Source organism: Ochotona curzoniae, unplaced genomic scaffold, assembly GCF_017591425.1.
Source record: "Ochotona curzoniae isolate NIBS_2020 unplaced genomic scaffold, NIBS_Ocur_1.0 scaffold_4506, whole genome shotgun sequence".
NCBI classification, from domain to species: domain Eukaryota; kingdom Metazoa; phylum Chordata; class Mammalia; order Lagomorpha; family Ochotonidae; genus Ochotona; species Ochotona curzoniae.
In genome coordinates, this window is record NW_024467119.1 from 39,603,667 (window position 1) to 39,624,278 (window position 20,612).

Below are 20,612 nucleotides of genomic sequence, written 5' to 3' on the forward strand. Positions count from 1 at the left end.
AGGGACAAATCCCCCACTGCAGGAAACAGACAAACGGGAGAGATTAGCAGCCTGCCCAGCTAATGCTGGCTGATTCACTCTGCCCAGACGCAGAAAATAAATTCCAAATCACTCTATTAAAAAAAGACAAAAAAAAAAAAAAAAAGTAAAATCCTGGCCTGCCTTTGCTTTACAAATGAGTGGAATGTTCTCTGTTGAGTGAGAAGGAAAAACAGGAAAATATGAGAACTTCAAGAAGAAATGCAATAAATTCCTAAAAAATCCAACTTGGCATATTCACAGTCATTAATTTATTGATTGTAAATATAGAAACTAATACCATGTCTTTAAATCAACCTTAAAAATCGTTCATTAAGAGGCCCTGTAATGAACCCTGAATCCAATGTCCACAACCCGGCGAAGTTTGCATTACGGCTACCTTGGATTAAAAGCAATTCCTCCCCTACTAGCTAACATGCCTCCCATCCGATGAAGACATTCCTCCACCCACAACTTGATTATGCATTAACTGTGGCTTCCCAGGGCTTTCAGAACAGCATTGCAAGGAACATTTTCAGCACTACCTGACCCTGGCCTTTGCAAATTCAGTACCACTTGCCCCTTATCCACCTCTCACAGACTTCAAACACTTTCCCCCTGCTCATCTTCAAGAATGAGCCTTGACACTTGGTATTAACAACAACAATAAAGTTCCTGTGTCCTTCCTAACCCAAGGTGTCTGCCTAAGCCTTGCCCAGCTTTTGAACACAGTATAAATTGACTCACCCTACATGTTCAGATTAATGTCAGGAAACCTTCTGAGATTTTCTCTGTTCTTTCTTCCTTCTTCTAAATTCCCATACCTGACTTTTCAGCAACTGCACTACAAACGTCACACATTATAGGGTGTGTATGTCTAGGTCTCGGGCTGCCTTACCAGAACTCAAGTGTCCTAAGCACAGACCATACGCATTTACTACCCATGAACCTGGTCTCCAAAAAAAACTCCCAGTTCGTTTGCAGGACAGGTGAAATTTCAGTCAGCCAACTGGATCTTTTACTCAGGATGAAACACTGTGAGGGAAACTAGTAATATAAAACATATGGAAATTTTATAACTCTAAATTAGCTATATCAAATCCTTCCATCAACAGTTTTTATGCTTATCTTTGTGCAAATAGCTATTTCCATTTTTTCCTGTGTTATTGTTAGCCCTTGCAGGACACAGGCCAGGTCTTGTTCACAAATACGTAACCCAGGCTAGGCTACCTTTATCAAGTTAATGTCTAGCAGATGTATGAAAATGAATTATCAAAATGGGTAATTAAGCAGGTAACTTTAGAAACTTTAAAAAAAAGTTTCATTCATATATGGGCAAAGACACAAAAATAAATTCAATTCCATTTTCAGAAGAAAAGATGAGAACAGAAAAATATTTTTATAAAATGCCCCTAAACCAGAAATAAAATTTTAATGTAAATACCTGGAAATCTCCCTTTTTAATCATTCAACCATGTTTGCAGCAAACAGCAGAATCTGTATCATGGTGTTCTTGCTTTGAGTGGGATCTCACTGAGAGTTTTGTAGGTCAGAAGGGTGGGCCCTTCTAAGCAGCCATGTGTAAAGTGCCCAGGGGCATTCTTGCCCCTTGCTGTAGTGAGCACACAGATGAAAGTTCCATCTATAAACACTAAGCCTCCTGGACTCTGATCTTAGATTTCCCAGCCTCTAGGACTTCATAATTTTCTATTATTTATAAACCATTTAATTAATGGCATTTTTATAGCAGCCCTAAAGGACTATGACATTAACTTCCTGGGAAATGATACACAACAATCTTTTTTCCACTTTATCCAGTTGTTAAAGTAATAATTCTACACTCAACTGCCACGAATATTCCATATCCTTACAGTATCAGAAAGAGGGAGAGGGGTTAGGCTAGAGAGTAAAGAGACCACCACAATGTAACCTACCTGAAACTCCTAGAATCTTGCTTTCATTATGAAGGTAAATATTCTACTAAATAAAGGTTTTCCCTGTATGATTCAAACTCCAGTAGGGCTAAAGTGCTATATATTCTGTGATGTCGTTATAACTACTGCTGTCATTAGCTAAAAGGTTTTTCTTCCTTCTCCCTTTCAAAGTTACACTTAGGTGAGTCCTGATCCCCAAAGAATCTTCATATCGGGATCTTAAAACCTGTCAAATTATCTGTCCATTTCTGAACCAGGTGCATGAAGCAGGTGTGGCCTCTATTGAATGATAGGACAAATGGATTCCAGGAAGGCAAAGGGTTCAGGGACAAGATACTATGAATCGAGCTCATCCAGATTTCTCCTTAATGTTTCCTTACTTATAATTACCACCTCAGTAACACCTTCTAGGTTCATTAGTGAATTTCATATGAATTCTTCCCCAAATCTCACAGATTATCATGAGAAATGAGAACGAAGAAGTCAATATTATATGTTAATTTTTGTCATAAAAAAAAACCCTAATCATAAAGATACCAGATAGAGCTAGTATTTTAGTGAAGTCATTTATTCTGCACTTCCCACTGTACCGTTGGATTTCAAAATGGCATTTAGGTACTAAAGCTCATGAAAAAATGGAGTTAAAATTAAGTTTATTTTCGAACCAAAGAAACTTGAAAATCATTGGAAATGTTTTTATAATACACATTTTTAATGATCTTTGTCAAACACTCTGCCTGTAACACACAACACAGAGTAAGTCTATGGTCTGATTTATTCACCACTGTCAAGAGAGTTAATAAAACTATAAGCCAATTTCTCCTGATGATTGACTCTACCTAAAGTCATATTTTCTGAATAATGAGCCTGAAGTCTAGCTTGCCAATCAAAATTAAAATGTAAATAATGTCAAGTTCTTTGAAATATGAATCCTTACATGGCATTTCACCAAGGAAGGTCCAACATTCAAGAAAGTTTATATTTCACCTGATAATCACATTCAAATATGTATTTGCAGAACAATATTATGGTAAAAACATGCAGATTGGGAAAAATGAAACCACCATTGAGATATATGAAATACTTTTAAGTGCCTCTTTATTAGAAAAATGACAATATTCGATGTTTAGATGTTTTCCCTTTGCCAGGTTGAAAGTACATAAGGAGAAAATAAATACTTTTAGCTTCCCTAAAAGCCTGCCAAGTTTAACAAACTCCAATAAGGATAGAAATAGATCAAAAATCACTAGTATGAGCTGCTCCATTTTCCATTAAGAACATCTGAACAAAATTCACTTCGGCCCATGAAAAGCAGCAGGACAAAAAAAAGTTTAAAGACATTTGTAGCAAAATGCTATAGGAAAATGAGATATTTGGCTTTCTTCTTGAAGTTCAATGTTTTTCAAATTGCAATGTAAATTGGAATCATCTACAGCACTTGACAAAACACAGACCTTACCCTAGTAAACTTAACTCATGTCCAGCATGAGGTCTGGAAACTCACATTTTAACAATTTCCCACATAAAGATGGTGATAATGATGATGTCATGATAATGCCAGTCTGAAGATCAAATACTGAAAGTCAGCAAATTAACTCAAGCACCTCCTCTGATCAATGTTGAAGTCTGTTCCCGTGAAAAGTATGTACTTTCTGTGCCAGTTAGCATTTGCACTGACAAACAACATCACTTTTTAATCATAAATTAATACCAATTATCTCCACTACTTCATTATCCCAAAGTTGTCCAGCACTTTAAGAACATCCTTCCCCAGCTACAGGCAAATGCCTAGGTTGCCTGTGCCTAGGCAAGTGTTAAACTGCTTAAAGAGAAGCAGCTAACAGATGGCAGGCATTCAGAGTCTGGTTAATCCAAATTCGTGTTAACTATACCAGTGTGCCAGCATAGTTGTCCATTCACTATTTTTTAAAGATATGTGGGGGGCAGATACTGGCAGATGGAGTCTGGGAACCTTCACACAAGTGTCCACAGGTAACAAGTAGGTAGGCAGAGCCTCAGGCCAACACACCACATCACCAGAAGACTGGGCTTGGGGACCCGCATGCTCATGGGCATGGGGGCTGTAGATTGCTCAGGGAAAGGGGTATGTGAATGTGTGCGAGGGAGGACAGCTGAAGCAGAATGGTTTGTGTGCGGAATGACTTCTGACCAGACTACTGCACCACCAGGTAAGCAAGGGGGTTGAGACCCAGTGATTTGGAGAAGGGAAACTGGAGGATCATTTGGGTCAGACCAATGTACCCACCCACGTGGGAGACCTAAGTTAAGCTAGTTCAACCACTGCCCACTGGTGCACATGAAAGCTAGGGCTGGAGGGCCTGCCTGAAAGGGATAGACCACAGGACCTGCCAGTGAGTATAGGGGCAGGGAGTAGACCACATTAGGCTGAGACAAGATACTAACTGGCACAGAAGATAACCAGATCTGGGAGGAAATTCTGTAGGGGTGAGGGGATTTATGATCTTACTCCTATGAAACTGCATCACCAACTGATTTACTTGAGAGCTGGGTGAGGTGACAGACCAAGTTAAGCATAACAGAACTCGCTGCCACTTATGGGAACTGTGGTTGGGATCAGGACAGGCTGGTCCAGGCTGTAGCACCTGTAGGTGCACCCAAGAATTGGGTGTGAGATGAGACAGGCCTCAACATCTACCAGCACATAGAAACAACGAGACGGGGGAGGGAGGACAGACTATACTGGGTAGGGGTCTAACATGGGTCAGATCTGGGTCAGGGAGTGGACCTTTCTAGAGAACTTGGGAACTCCCTTACTAGGCTACAGTTCCCACTGGTGAACACAAGAGCCAGGAAGAGGGGTGGAAAACTAGGCTGAACATGGCTACAACATCCCTTGACAGAAGTGTGGGCTGGGTCTGGGGATGCCAGACTGGGCTAGACTCCAGCACTTGTTGCTGCTTGTGAGAGCCAGAGTAGTTGTGGGTTAGACTAAGCTAAGTTGCAGCACTCACTAATCCATATGAGAGCCCAGTCTGGGAGTTGCCCAGGTAGGGCTGGGCTGTAGCATCCGCAAGTGAGAGCTGGAATGGGTGTGGGCTGTATGGCAGGGCTGCAGTACCTGCCAGTGGTCAGGACTAGAGGTCGGCCAAGTCAGACCGAGCCAAAAACCCACCAGTGTATGAAATCTGCAACTGTGAGCATGTCTGATAGGGGAGCTTGGGGAACTCCCCTGTTAAGATGCAGTCCCAGTTGGTAAGCACAAGAACCAAGGCTGGGAGCAGTCTAGTCTAGCGTGGGAGTGAGAGAGGTCCTCTGCTGTGCCACTGCTCCTACTGGTGAGTGTGAGAGCTGGGACTGAGGACAGATCAGGCTGCAAAAGATCCTTGGCAGGGCTACAACAACTGTCAGCTTGCATGAGAGCCAAGATTCAGAGTGGGCTGGGCTAGGATAAGTGCAACTGCCCAGGCTTAGCCACAGCATTCTCTGGCAAGTGCTGGGACAGAGAACAAATTGTATCAGACTGGATCACAGTACTCCCAGGAAAGTGTAAGACCCAGGACTAGGAGGGGCCCACAGACGGAAACTGTGGGTACTCCTCTGCTAAGTTGTAGCTCTCATTGAAGTTCATGAGAGCAAGGGCTGGAAGTGGTCCAGGCTGGACAAGGTGTCAGCATGCATTGATATACGTATGGGCTTTTCTTGGGATGGGGTAAGTTGAGCTAAGTTGCAACAACCTTAAGTGTATATGAGAACATGATTAGGATGTGGCACAGACTGGACTATTCGGCTGCACATGCTGGCATCGCACAGGAACCAGGGCTGGGGCAAGCCTGGTGGGGATAACTGGGGGTCATCCCAATTAGGCTGCAGTTCTCACCAGTGTACAGAAATGCCAGTTCTGTGTCATGCCAGCATAGGCTGGGATGCAACACCCATTGGTTTGCATGGGATGTAGGCTGGGGATAGAACTTACAGGCAACCAAAATCACCTAAAAAGCAATTAGAAATGTGTATGCATAGGCCGATATGGGTGACAGATTGGACCAAACACTGTACTGGCTGGTACATACAAGAGTCACCCTAGATAAGATTTCTTGGGGGAATCCCCAACTGGACCACTGGGCTCAAAATTCCAGCCATAGAGAGAATCATAAAATTTGTGCTCTGACCTTGGAATGCATTTATGGTGACTGGGCCTCCTCGACTGCTGATGCCTATACAGTGGATAAGAGCCCAAGTGCATAAGAGGAACATGACAGCAAGCTCATTTGGGCCTGCAGAGGACATCAAGTCCCATGTAAGAAGATGGAGAGCAAACAGGTTGGGACAACTCTCCTGACCAAGATTTACCAGCAAGTGACTAAGTAAGTGGTTGTGCTAGGGTGGACTCACCAATAGACCTTGGAAGGGTTTTCTCAACCTTGGAGCAGTAAAACAGCATCTAGGAACTCTCAAAATTGCTTAAGCAACAACGCTGGAGCATTCTTCTCCACACTTGGGTTTCGAAGATGACGTCAAGTGGACATTCTCATCCCTGGGTACTGATGTAGTTTGGCAGCTAGAAGCAGTCCCTTCCCCCTCTCTCAGTCCCACTCCTCCACCAGGTATAGGAGAAAAGACAAGGAAAACTGGAAGTGTTGCCATACCCACCTTCCCCTGTACCTTGACCCATCCCACTCTGATCAGTGGTCCTCATGGGGTCTGCATTCTTGTCAACTATGTAAACAATATCAAAAATAAATTTTTTTTAAAAAAGAACAGCCCAATCTTATAGATACTACATGCATGAAAACAAAATTATTTTACATACACATAGTATCCTCAGTGTTTTATGTACAGATTTAACTGTAAATCTTTACCATGAGTAGAACCTTAGATATGATGCTATAAAAAAGCAGGTGTGGGCTGTCTATATTCTTTGGACTTACCTGTGACTGGTGCATCAATATCCAGCAAGTTTTTTTCCTGTCGAAGAATTGAAGCACCTTCTGTTATTATCCTCAACGCAACACTCTCTTCCAGCCTGCCCTCCTTCATGAGATGTGCTTTTAAGATATCCACACGCGGTTTCCCATCATTATCAAACACTTCCTTTGCTGTGAGCCGGTGACTTGGAGGAAATGGGACAGCTGAAAGGAAAAAAGTCAAATTACTACATTAGTCAGAGTTCAACAACAAAAGATTCACTATTAGCCATTCCCATCACTAACACCCTAATGGACCATTTTAAAAGTCCCACCATTAGAACAGGATCAAAGGCTAGCACAAATTAAGGACTGGCTCCTTGCTTTCATTCTCAAAGCGAGGTGATTGCTGAAAGGAATTTTACAATTCTTATGCATTCAGTCATTCAGTACTATCTGTTGCATCTGAAGGATGCCCATGGTTTAAAAGAGATAAAGGCATAAAAAACAACTTTCCTTTGGGCAATAATCAATTCTAGAAAAGAAAATGGTTTGTACACACAGAATCGTAACTGACATAACTGGCTGCACCAAAGACATGTTCCCTATGTACAGAAGGCTCACCAAATATAGAGATTAAAAAAATGAGAACCCAACCCCCACCCATACCCACCCCCACCACCTCAAAATTCCCTGCCCTAACTAGAAAGTAGGAATCTGAGCACACAAAGGCAACTGCCCACTCAGATGTTAAAAGTGAAAGATTTGTACTACGGGACTATTCTGAAGAGTAGAGGGAACAGAATGATGTTAGTGGGAGACATAATGATTTGGGCGAATGCTACAAAAACAAACTCCACTAATTGCTCAAACTTAGAACACCTAAGCTCTCTTCCAGCATCCACCTCTTTCAACCCTACCACTCTAAAAAGTAGCAACTTCTTGCATAGCTGCTAGATTCCTTCACATCTGTGAAAACACTCAACCAGACCACAGTCAACAAGAAGATGTATCATGAAGGTTACATTTCTGATAAACGGCCAGTGAGTCAGCTGCATTGTTTCAAGTCTTATTTATTTTCATCTAAAGGAAAGGCAGCCACACACAATACAAACAGAGTGAGAGAGAAAGAAAGAAAAAGAAAGTGAGAGGTCTTCCCATCTGCTGTTTAATTCCCTTGCATGCCCACAATAGCCATCACTGAAATGGGCTGAAGCCAGAGGCCAGAAACTCTCTCTGTGGGAGGCAGGCACCCATGTACTTGAACCCTCACCTACTGCCTCCCAGGGAGTAAACTAGCTGCAAGATGCATTGAAAGCAAAGAAGAAACTTCCTTAATTGCAGGCAACTGATGGAGTGCCTGCACTAGAAGCATTCTTACTAACAGTGCCGCAACGCAATGCCCAAGGAGCCATTCAAAACCCTCCTCATTCCTCTGTTCAATAATAGCATTCTTGAACAGGACAAAAACTCAGATCCTTCAGAGTTATCTGGCAAGCAGTATCAACACCGTTCCACACAACTGCCATGTGCCATATGCACAGCTCCACTGGCAGAAGAGCACCCCCAAAGGAGGGAGCTTTTTGAAGGAAAAATACTTGAAGTTAAGGAATAAACTAGGTCCTCTCACTTTCTTAAAATGTCTCTCTTTCGAACAAGACTGACAGTAGACATATGCTAAGAAGTTTGTATAATCCAATAGCATATGTTTGATGTCTCTATGAAATTGTAGTTACTTAAGAGAAAAGAAAAACCAGGAAGTGAATTTAAATGGTTCGATGCAGAATAATTTTCCTAACAATCCAACCACATCTATTTAACTCTGCTGCCAAAAGTGGCAGTGACAAACTCAGTGGGTGTGCAGGATGTAGCTGGGTAGAAACCTTGGCTCTGCCCATTCCCCTGCTGCACGACCTTGGGCCGGTTAAATAACTGCCTGTGACTTCAGCATCATCTGTAAGTGAAGATTTTATCAACCTGAGAATTATCAGACTAACCAATGTAAAGAGTAATATAAGTAGCCAATATTTAAAGAGTATTTATTTTGCACCTCATGCTGTATGGACAATAAAATCAGACACATCAGTAAAGAGGGGTAAGGCACATGTATTGTGATTATAAATAAACTACTTTAGGCCATATAACATTAATGTGGAAGAGAAACCTGGAACTCAAAAAACAGTAAGCACCTTGTCCAAGAAAATCACCTGCAGTTTTACCTGTAGAATCACTGCATTTAAATCAGGTCACCTGAATTCAAAAATCAAGTATTAAAAAATAACTACACTGCTCCCAAGAATGTATTTAAGGTAGCTATTAATAATTAAAAAGCAGCTGGAAAACCACTTTTCAAAAATTAAATGTTAACAAATGCAGAAAAAAGTATACTTAGAAAACTTTCGTAATTTCAATAGAATAATTGGATGAGTATATGACAAGAGAAGTACTTTTAAAAGTTTAAAGAAAATAGAATTAAGATGCAAGCTTATTTGATTAAAAATCCTAAATGAATCCATAACATTTCCATTAATATGCAATTTTCATGAACTGCTCAAAGACCAGTCATATGCATGGCTTGTAAAAACCTTTTGCACCAAAATAACCTTGTCTTTTAATTCCATGTTCCTGAACCTTTCGGTAACCCCACATGATGTCAAAGTACAGTATAAAATAAAAAGACAAATACATAATGCCAAACTACAGTCAAAATAACAGAAAACCCAAGAATTAAATGATGAAAGGGAAGAAACTAGGTCATTAAACTCAAGACACGTGGAAATTATTGTTTCTTTGTCCCCCCCCCCCCGCCCTCTCCTTGTCTGACTAATACAACATACTTAAGAAAATGTGGCAATTTTTTTTTTAAACCTGTGTTCTTATGTGTGTTTGGAGAGTATAAAACATCTGACTTAGCAACTCCTCAAAATTTCCAAAGGAATGGAGAAAGAAAAGGGAGAAACCTTCAAAAAGAAACTTAACATGGGCAGAAACTATTTTTTTTTTAAGTTAGGTCTTTCAAAGCTTTGAATTAGGTAACTATGACAGTTTGACATAACTCAGTAAAATTATCTGGCAAAGAATTACAGGAAAGGCAGGGAGTCTGACTTACTGCTAGGCAGATAAAAGCAGAGGGGCCTGTGCCACATACACACACACACACACACACACACACACACACTTACTCATTTTATTAACCTTGATGTAGATCAAAGCATTAAAAAAAAAGTGCTGAAACACTTTAAGAAGGTGAGAGGTAAACAAAATCTCCCCGGGGGAGAGTCTCACCTTCGGGAATTAGACTTGTCCCAGTCCCTGGGCTCTCTCCAATACCAAAACCACCTTAACAGTAGATGCTCCGCTCCTCACTGCAGCACTTCTACCTTCCAGTAACTGCCAATCTGGCTAAGGTAAAGCACCTGCTCTGACACACTGGCACTGGTTCCAAATAAACAGGGGTGAGAGAGCAGCAGCAGCAGCCCATCAGAGGGATGTGTTTCCAACTGCACCAGAGAAACACTGATGAGAGGGGTCCTTTACCAGTTAAACAGATGGCAAGGCCCACAGGGAACTGAGAATGATGCCAAAGACGGAATGCAGAAACACTGTCAATCAGAGAAGCTTCCTGGATAAGACTAAGTGCAGGCTAATATTTGTGTATTTGTGCACTTTTGACTTCATTAAAAAAAAAAAAAAACAGCCCTACAAAGGTCACATTTATTTGCTTTCTCTGTTCACCTAGTCTTACAGTAGCAGATCTGTGCCAAATACTGAACTATACCTGTTTGGAACAAACAAGCCAATGAGTTTTAAAAAAACGTTTCTCTCACTAGGTTTCTGTCAAAGAAGCTACACTTAATACAATAAAACTGGACTTCCACTTCTTTCCTTTCCTTGGAATGTTGCATGTTAATTTCTTTGACACACACACACACACACACACACACACACACACACACAGAGGCCAGAACTGTGGAAATTATGTCTGTACAAGCCACTGGAATTTCAGAAAGAGTTACTGATATCTGGGATGCTTTCTTTCCAAAAGAATTTTCTTGTAATTGGTTGTAAGTACAGAAAATAGTGTTATAAAACTTCTTAGAAGCATTCTAGCGGTGGTTGTTGGACTAAGTGAAGACACCCACGTCCCACATTAAAATGCCTCACTTCAACACCCCAGTTCCTGTTCCAGACTCCAGCTTCCTTCCTGCCAATGTAGACAATGAGAGGCAGTGATAAAGGCTCAAGAATTTGGGTTCCTGCCAGATGTGGGAGAACAGGGTGGAGTTTCTATCGCCTTGCTTTGGTATGGCCCAGCCCTACTGACCGGAAATTGGAGGCATGCACCACTCTCTCCACCCACTGCTTTCCTCTCTCTTTTCCTCCCTTCTCCCTGTCTCTCTTCTTTCCCCTTTGCTCCATCCCTCACTTTCACTGTCTATTAAATATATAATTTTTTTCAAAGAAGCATCCTAAAAGTAGAAATACGCAGATTCCTCCACTTCACAGCTTCCACTCAATGTCATGTTTTTCCCTAATTTAAAGCCGAAATGTAAATAGTATTTGAGGCATCGAAGTCTTTGACTGCTAACAAGAGGCTCATACAAGGTTTTACAGCCAAATAACATTCTGGACTAGGACCACATGCTCATGTCACCGAGGAAACCTGGTCGAGAATGATTTTCACTGGACAAGGACATGATCATTGTTTCTCTTCTATTTGCTGGTTCTCCCAGGAGTTTGTCTAACATGGAAAAAAAAAAATCCTTGTCTAGGAACCAAAATTGTGCATGAAATACTTTTGTCATCTATCGACAATTATTGAACAATCTTCACTTACTCATTCACTTGAAAGGACTACCTTCCAAGTCAACACTATTTAAATATTTGTAGCTAGAATAGCCTTGGTCGCCAAACGAAAGGTCTCTTTCTGAGTTTGTGGCTAGGTCAATTTTAGACAGTTACATGTGGCTCAGCAGCCCTAAGTGATATTACTGATCTTGGGGGCAGAGCTTCAATCTCTATTTTTCTGATAACTGATCCACCGTGGTCACTCCTGAAAGGATTTCTGCTGTTTATAGAAAGCATTTGAGAATCAATGCCATGGCAACACCATCCTTTGAAGGAGGAATACCGATTACCTGCTACCTGACCTCTTCTTAGCAAAGTCTAAAAAATGCTGAAAGGACAACAAATCACATACTTAAGGGAATATATACTAAGAGAATACTCAGACTTGTTTTAATTTTTGAATTTTTATGTTTGATTGTCTTTTAGCAGATTCAATTTAGTTGTACTGAACTTAAGGCAGGTTCCTCAGCTTTCTTCTCCACTCTGATGGCTGCTAAGGTATTCTCAAAAATCCCACAGCTTCTGTAAGCAAAGCTGAAGAACTTCTTATATGGACTGACTTCCCTCACTAAACAAGAGGAAAGTAAAATCCACACAGTATAAGAGTAAACTGCCCAACATGGAAGGATGAGCCAGTGATAAAGTCATCACAAACAAGGCTTTTCGTTTCTATCACAGTACTTCACCCTCTAGGTCTGTGCTGGCCAAAGCAGTATTGACTAGCTACAAATGACCCTCAAGCATTTAAAATGCATCTGTTCCAAACCAAGATATTCTACAAACCTACAGTAAGTTCTTGATTTATTAAATCAGATGTAGGAATAAAGTAAAAAGTAAAATATCTAATAAATATGTTTTTATATTTATTCAATCTTACACAAGATTTAGTGCGTATGCTGACGATTTTAATAAACTCTATTACTAAACTTAATACCACCTATTTATTTTTACTCCTTAAACTATGGCTACAAGAACATTTAGAACTGCATGCATGTCTTGCTTTTATAGGTCAGTGGGACTGTATATGGTGCATCCTTCTTAGCAAATGGAAATTCTATTCCTTAGGATTGCTCTCTTCTAACTTTGATTCCTACAAAACTTTGGAGTGTTTCAGAGGTAGCTGCACCTTGGGACTACTTAAACAAAACAATGATGACCTAGTTCCACATGTAGAGATTCTGAGTTAACTGGATTAGCACAGGGTCAGGGCACTGGCATGTTTTGAAAGACTTCCAGATACAGTATTATGAAGTCCAGACTGAGATTCACTGGTGTCAATCATAAGGACATGGAAAGAACCTGACTGTTAGATTTCTCCACAAACAGGCTTGATACCAGCCGATCCAACACAGCAGATGCAATTTCTCTGCAAGTCCAGACATGTTTATTTCACCTCTCTCTATACTGAGAACATGTAAAAAAACAGCACTTGTCCCATATTTCATGTGGCTACTGTCTGCACTGAGCTGTCAAGGATATTCATGTCAGCGCATGTAAAGAAAACAGCTCAGGGATAACACATGTCAAATACAAATTAAAACCCATTCTATTTTGACCTCCTTAAGATGGTATTCTTTTACTCCCCCTGATAGAAGTTTCTATGGTTCCAAGGCAGATGTCACAAATTTCTAATCACCATAAAATTTAATCTATTAATCACAGAGTACCTATTATGCACCAACCATGCATTATACCCCATGCCAGACAGTAATAAACACAACATAGAAGTGAACAGTAAGACCAAATATTAACATCTAGAATCTAAAGAATGCATGCTGTAATTGTATTTTGCTGAAATAGTTGAAGTAACTTACAAAACTTTGCAAAACTAAAAGATCAATTCAAATAAAATGCAAGCAATTTAAAAGAAGGAGTTTCTTTAATAAAAGGTATGTCTGGCTTTCTGGATAATATGATCCAGTTACATATTTTTTTCCTGCATAAAGCATGTAATAAATATCTAATTTTGTAATGCAATTTTATAACAATTCCAAAAGATGCAGTTATTTTTTTTGCAGTAAATACTGAAAAACGAAATGCGTCTATTCAAAAACTGCGAATTATAATAAAAAGTGTGCACCAGCGCAGTGGCCTAGTGGTTAAAGTCCTCGCCTTGAATGCATTGGGATCCCATACAGGTGCTGGTTCTAATCCCAGCAGCTCCACTTCCCATCCAGCTCCCTGCTTGTGGCCTGGGAAAGCAGTCGAGGATGGCCCAAAGCCTTGGGACCCTGAACCTGTGTGAGAGACCTGGAGAAGTTCGGCGTGGTACCAGCCAATATGGTCACTTGAGCAGTGAATCATCAGTCAGAAGATCTTCCTGTCTCTCCTCCTCTCTGTATACCTAACTTTGCAATTAAAAGAAATATATATTTACAAAATTAAAAAATAAAAAGCACTTTAACTTCAGCCACCAAATATGTGAAACCTTTACTGTTGAACAAGAAGTGAAAGGACACATCAAAAGAAGCACACTAAGAACTTTTTACTAAATTTTACGTGGGTTATAATATTAAGCAATTATATTCTATTGGCTTTAAAAAAATCTCTGAAGTGCAGGACTACCTCTTTATACATGCAGAGAACAGCAGCATGCAAAGGATAGAAACCATGCTGTCTGGAGACAGAGCTAAAACTGAAGTGCAGGCAGCCTCTAAAAAGACCTGCAGGAACACATTTCCCACAGTCCAACTTAAGCTACCCCTGCAGACACTGACCACTTGCTTGTCTGAAAGTCTCACAACTTCCACTACTAATACTGACGTTCATCAAATTAAAATATGTGTTCCCAGATAGACATGGTAAATATTAACACAGGAAACAGAAACATCCCCAATTTAAGCTTAAAAGTAAGAATCTTCTACCTACAAATAAAAATAAAATACATTGATTGGCTGGATTTCCATCTATTATTATAAAAAATCTTTCATTCTTGGCAGGCATTTTCTTACTTCTACAGTCTAAATACTACCATATAGGTCTGAAGCATAAAATATATTCAATTATGGGCTTGCTTTGGCAGCACATATACTAAAATATATTAGACACAGTACATGCCCTGCCATTTTTACTGGTGAGCTTAAGATCTAATTTGGATCTCCTGAAAATACATGCAACTACAGCACAGGGTTATTTTATGTAATATCCCAAAAATGTCATATAAAAGGATACTGCCCATTGACACCAAAAGCACTTATTAAAATATACCATCATCTCTCCTCTTCTGGATAACTGAGTATATATTTTGCACAATATCTTCAGTACCTAAATCTAAAATGCGCTACAATCGATTATTTATTAAAAATCAGATGTTATTAAGAGAATTTTTCCACCAATACGGGAAAAATAAAGAAAATGAATACTCAAAAAGAATTCTCAGCACCTATTAACTGAATATCGGAATGATTTTACTTGTATGTGCTTATTGACATATCTCTTATATTTCCATGAGTAACTTTTATTTTACTGCTGTCACGATAAATTCTTGTATCCAAGAACCCAAGGATGCACAGTACATGCCATGTGAGGAAATTCTACCTTAGAACTAATTTTTGGCATTTTGGTAAGTTCCTTTCATTACAATTGCAAATGAATTATATAATGGATTATATAATAATGAAAACATGTAAGTATATTTGACAAGAGTTTTAGTTTAACATATTCAATATATATTAACACTACTGAAATTTTTAAATAAAAGTTAGCTTTCGTGTTGTTGGTAAAGGTTATACCCACAAGTCAAGTCAAGTAATTAATATAAAGGTCATGACAACTATATCATTTCATACAATCTCATGATACAAGTAAAATTATATTTTCTAATCTTGAAATACATGCTGTTGAATATCCAGAGAACCAATAATTTCAATTAAAACCTTTAACAATTAAATTCAAATTAAATGTTTTTCATAAAATTCTTAACAGAAAAGCTACGGTTATATAAAGTGTTTTCTGATTATATAAAGTGTAATTCTGTGATTATATACAGTGTTTCCTTTTATATGGATATTTAAATATATAGTGACATGTTCAGTAACACTAAGACATACCCCAAATACACTGGCTCTCAGTACCACATGAAGTGATAACAGCTACATTGCCAAAAAATGATACAGTAATTTACAGAACAACAGACTTAGAAAAATGCAGACTCTTACTACCAATATAAATTTAGCCAGAGAGGCTATTTATATATTTATATATCTAGGAAAAACACATACTAAGAGGATATTAAAATCATGATTGAAAGAGGGACAGATAGGTTAAAATAAGCTGAGTTTATTTTCCAGGGTAGCAGGTCCCTTAAAGCATACTTATCTCTCTAGAAACAAAGACTACCCAGGGATTCTAACATTTTATTTTGTGCAAGCAACACTTTATCATTCAGAGTTCTTAACACCCTAACTAAGATGCAAAATACAAGCCAGGGGTTTTACTATGCTGAAGCTCAACTATTTGATTAGGACTACTTGTAAAGACAAATATGAAGCTTAGAAATTTTCATTTTAAAAATAATGCTTAACACTTAGTCCTCAACACATAATTTGTAAATCTTTATGAAAAAACCTCCTTCTTTGCCCACACCTAACTCTTTCACATCATTCAATTATAGATATCCACAATCTCGTGTCCACCCACCAACCTTGTTCACTTTGGTTATACTGCCTAGAAACGCCATAATTTTTTTTCTGTTTTTAAAAACTATTATCTTTTTAAAAGAAGGTGGATAAAATGGCCACTCCATGTTCAAAATGATAAAAATTAACACGCGCCTGAAATGGCAATTTAAGGAATCCCCAGTTACGGTTTTTACCACTAACCGGTGATCATTTAAAAATAATAAAGCTGTGTACCATGGTGAAGCAAAGCCCTAAATGTTTTGCCTGGGAATCACCCTCAGGAGAGCCTAGGAGTTAAATCCCCAGATTTGCATTTAATTCTCCCCTGGCTTGGCAATGTACTCCCTACTCCCAGAAGGCTTTACAGGAGGGCACATTAAAACATCAGACGCTTTGGGGCCTTCAGAGGCCTCAGTAAAGCTTATGCTGTTTGTCTCATTCTGATGATCTGGCCTGCTCTCATCCATTGCCTCTGCTCTACCATTCCTCAGAGCTGCTCGATCTGTCCCTCTCTGAATCATGGGTACATTCTTAATTCATTGTACGGCAAGTGAAATCATCACAGGCAATTTCATAATAAATCTGCAACAAACTGACACTGCACGCTCCATAAAAAAAGAAACACAGAGGCAATCTTAGGAGATACTTTCCACTGACTAGAGGGCATAATTGAACATAAAAAGAAAACGTACATTCACAGGGAATCCCTAATCTCACTCTACCCAATGAATTAATCAATCCATGCTAAAAAAAAATCAGAATTAATTCATTAAGTAAGCATCCACTAAATGTCTACTCCCAGCAGCTTCCCCTCTGATGGATTTCCAAACCAATGTGACTGTGAATGGATTCTTTCTCTCCCTTCTTACAATTTGAGTAAATTTTCTGCAGCGCTAAAACTCTAATACACAGCTTTGCTCAATTCTAAAGATATATACTTGCAAACAATGACAACCAAACAGACAAAATAACTTAGAAACAAAAAAATCTCCATGCAATAGACATCTCTTAAAGAGCACAGGAAAGAAAGGAGAGTGTGGATGGTGAGGAGTGGGGCCAAAGAGATCGCATTATCGAACATAAGTATTGGCATACTGAGAAAGGAGAGGAACAAAGTCCATTTTACAAATTTTGAAATCCCCTATATGAATATAGGATCACAGATAAACCTACAACCTTCGATATAAAATTAATGAAGTAACAATAAAAACATTATTTCAGTATAAATGTGCTTCAGTGTTTTCAACCTCCTGGTGTGTTAATCCTATGAGTTTCAGTTTATGGAAATACAGTTTAAATATTTCCATAAAAACACTATTTTCTAATTTACAACATGCTATGGACACCTATTTCAGAAAGACGTTGATAACTGTTTTAAAGGTGCGCTAAGTGCAGCACTACCAGACATTTTCTCAGCACTTTTTAGGTATCAGAAACAGATTAGAAGAAGAGTCTTCCTTTGCTTCCTTTTAATACTTGTGCAACAATCTACCAGCAATCAGCCAGACTGAACCCTAACTTCACATGAGCCACAAAGGAAAAACGCACTGTGAAATGCAGCTGTCAAGAATAGCTAAAAACCAGAGTATCAGATTCATCCTAAGCTCATATAGAATGACTGAGTAACATAATCCCCATGATGTGCCTTTAGGTTACAGTTCCTCAAAACATCTAAAAAGCTTCAGTTCCACCAGTTTTTTACTTCACAAGTTAAAGACACTCAGGCATGATGGTGAGTCATTTAGTCAGCGCTGTGTGTTTTTACTAAAATTGCATACACAGAATGCAGAACTGAGAGAATAGATATGCAGTAGTTCTTGTTACCATATACTTTCAAATCACTAATTGGCCTAAAATCTTCAGTCAAAAGAAACCATGATTAGAATTTATAACTACTGACAGGTTAATACAAATCTAACACAAATGTCACATTTCCTAGGAAAGTAATCACGCATGCACACAAAATCAGATAGTATTATAGTGTGTGCTACTCCAACAACCGAGTTGTACTTGAAGTCCCTAGATACATGATAATGTTCCTCCTCACAGCTCTGGTTCCCATCATCTTCACTAACCACAGTGCAATCCTACACCTAGTGAAAGCTGAAGAATCCCCACCACAAAATTGATGTCTTCATTCCCTACGAAAGAAGTTCTCAGCACATTATACAAAAAGAGATGGTGACCTGGCATAACTGAATACTATTTGTGTATTGCACAACAGCCCTCAGGGACAACAGGGTATATCCACGCTGCTGGGACGGTACACAGTCTCCACTTCATAAAGGCCATTCCAGATCACGAGGTAGGGCACACTTATAAAAGCAGGGTAAGGAATAACACAATTTCTTTGCTAGCATTAAACAGAATTTCCAATTACTTAATGCTTAAAAGAGATAAGCCTTACTTATTTGATAATTTTGCCTTCCAGGAACTATAGCCTTTCCTGATTACTGCACATAAACAAAATGTTTTTAATAACTCTGAATTCTTTTTCAGACTCTCATTCAAATCAAGGCAAATTTCACATTTTAAAACATCAAATTTGGTCATTTATAATGAAATTTAAAATATTTTTCAGAGTGCAGGCAATTGGTACTTTGGTTAAGAGACAGGGGGAATACCCACCATAGCTCCCGTACCAGCAACACTGATTTCTCACATAGCCAAAGGGGACCAAATTATTAGTCATGCACTCAGCAAGAAACAACACAAACAGTAATCAGTCATCCAATCTATTCTGAACTCCCTTGCCCCTAGACTCCAATTACCCAGACGGTTTCCAACCTCAAGAGACCAAAGAATATGTTCTAGAAGCAAAGATGATGTTCCTGGATCTGATTCTCCCACAACAGGCCATGTAAGGTGCCTTTTAGAAACAGGACTGACACCTTGTTTTTAATGTAAATAACTTTTACTGTAAATAGTTTCCTTGGGCCCCACATGATAGCATAGTGGTTAAGGTCCTCGCCTTGAACACACCGGGATCTCATGTGGGCACCGGTTCTAATCTTGGCTGCTCTGCTTTCCATCCAGCTCCCTGCTTGTGGCCTGGGAATGCAGTCTAGGAAGACCTAAGACTTTGGAACCCTGCACCTGTGTGGAAGACCCAGAGGAGTCACCTGGCTTCAGATTGGCTCAGCTCCAGCCGTTACGGGTGGAAGATCTTCCTCTCTGTATATCCACCTTTCCAATAAAAAATGAAATCTTCAAAAAAAAGTTTCCTTAATAGTAAGTGTTTATGAATAAACACAGACTGAAGGTGTGGGCAAATGAAAAGGCTCCCGGTTACAATATCTTCCACCCCATTTGGATTAAAACAAAACTATGGATGATAACACTGCAATTACTGATGTGTATGCATCTGTGTTGTTGAGAAACAATTGCCTAGGCCTTGCTCAACAGAACCATGATAATCATTCAGTCCAGCCCTTTCCACGTTTGTCTGGATTATTACACTAATGGTCAACTAGTTCTGAACCCAAAGGGTATGTGGTTATACAAACTCATGTTAGGGCATGGAGATTATTGGGAAAAACAACAACAACAACAACAAAACCTCCAGGCAAAGAAAATACACATCCACAACATATCAATGATCAATATGATTCAATGGATCCACTTTTCACAAGTTTATTTAGGTATTTAAATCAGCCACACATCTTCTGAAGCTTTTAAAAAGATGGCTGATCATGTCTCACCTCTCAGGCTTACTTCCCGTAACTCAGACACCCAATTATTTTGACAAGTAAGCCAAACAGCTCATATAAACATGAATATTCAACAGAAGATTAGTAAAACTGGCTGGAATTATTAAACATACATTTGTTTATTTCTTTAAGCTAAGAACCTACCTTATCAAATAAAAAAAAATAGTAGAAAGCTGGCTATCTTTACAGTTCTATTTATGTATAACTATATCTTACTGAAGAATATATTGCCTGTTAATAAACAGTAACATATTTCAGTCTAGAATGAACAATACTTAATTGTATGAAACATCACATACAACACTCGTTTAAGACAGGTATGATTCACAGACACTAAATGGTATTAGATATCTTAAAATCAATGATTGATAAGTAAATTTCTATCCTTTCAATGAAACTGTGCTCTACCTGTCTAACAGTTGTACTACTCCACAGAGAAAACTTTTATCTTTGGGAAGAAAATAATTTTATGAAGAAGATTTTCCACACTAAAAGATTCAATTGTTGGGGCTGGTGTTTTGGCTTACGCAGCTGTCTCCACCAATGGCATTCCATGAGCATCTGGAATGCATGAGCCTGGTTACGCTACTTCCAATC

The 20,612-nt window shown here is 39.1% G+C and overlaps 1 protein-coding gene across 5 annotated transcripts in view; it reads right to left on the reverse strand.

Annotated features, from left to right (window-relative positions):
• The window catches only part of PPP3CA (protein phosphatase 3 catalytic subunit alpha), a 285,139-nt gene that overhangs the window by 138,647 nt on the left and 125,880 nt on the right, over positions 1-20,612 (reverse strand). For 4 of the 5 annotated variants that reach the window (XM_040966707.1, XM_040966708.1, XM_040966706.1 and 1 more), the window contains exon 2: positions 6,863-7,063. The exons of the other annotated variant lie outside the window; for it this stretch is intronic. In XM_040966707.1, the coding sequence (XP_040822641.1) occupies positions 6,863-7,063 (201 nt within the window). The remainder of the gene's footprint in view (positions 1-6,862; positions 7,064-20,612) is intronic. 5 annotated transcript variants of the gene reach the window in all.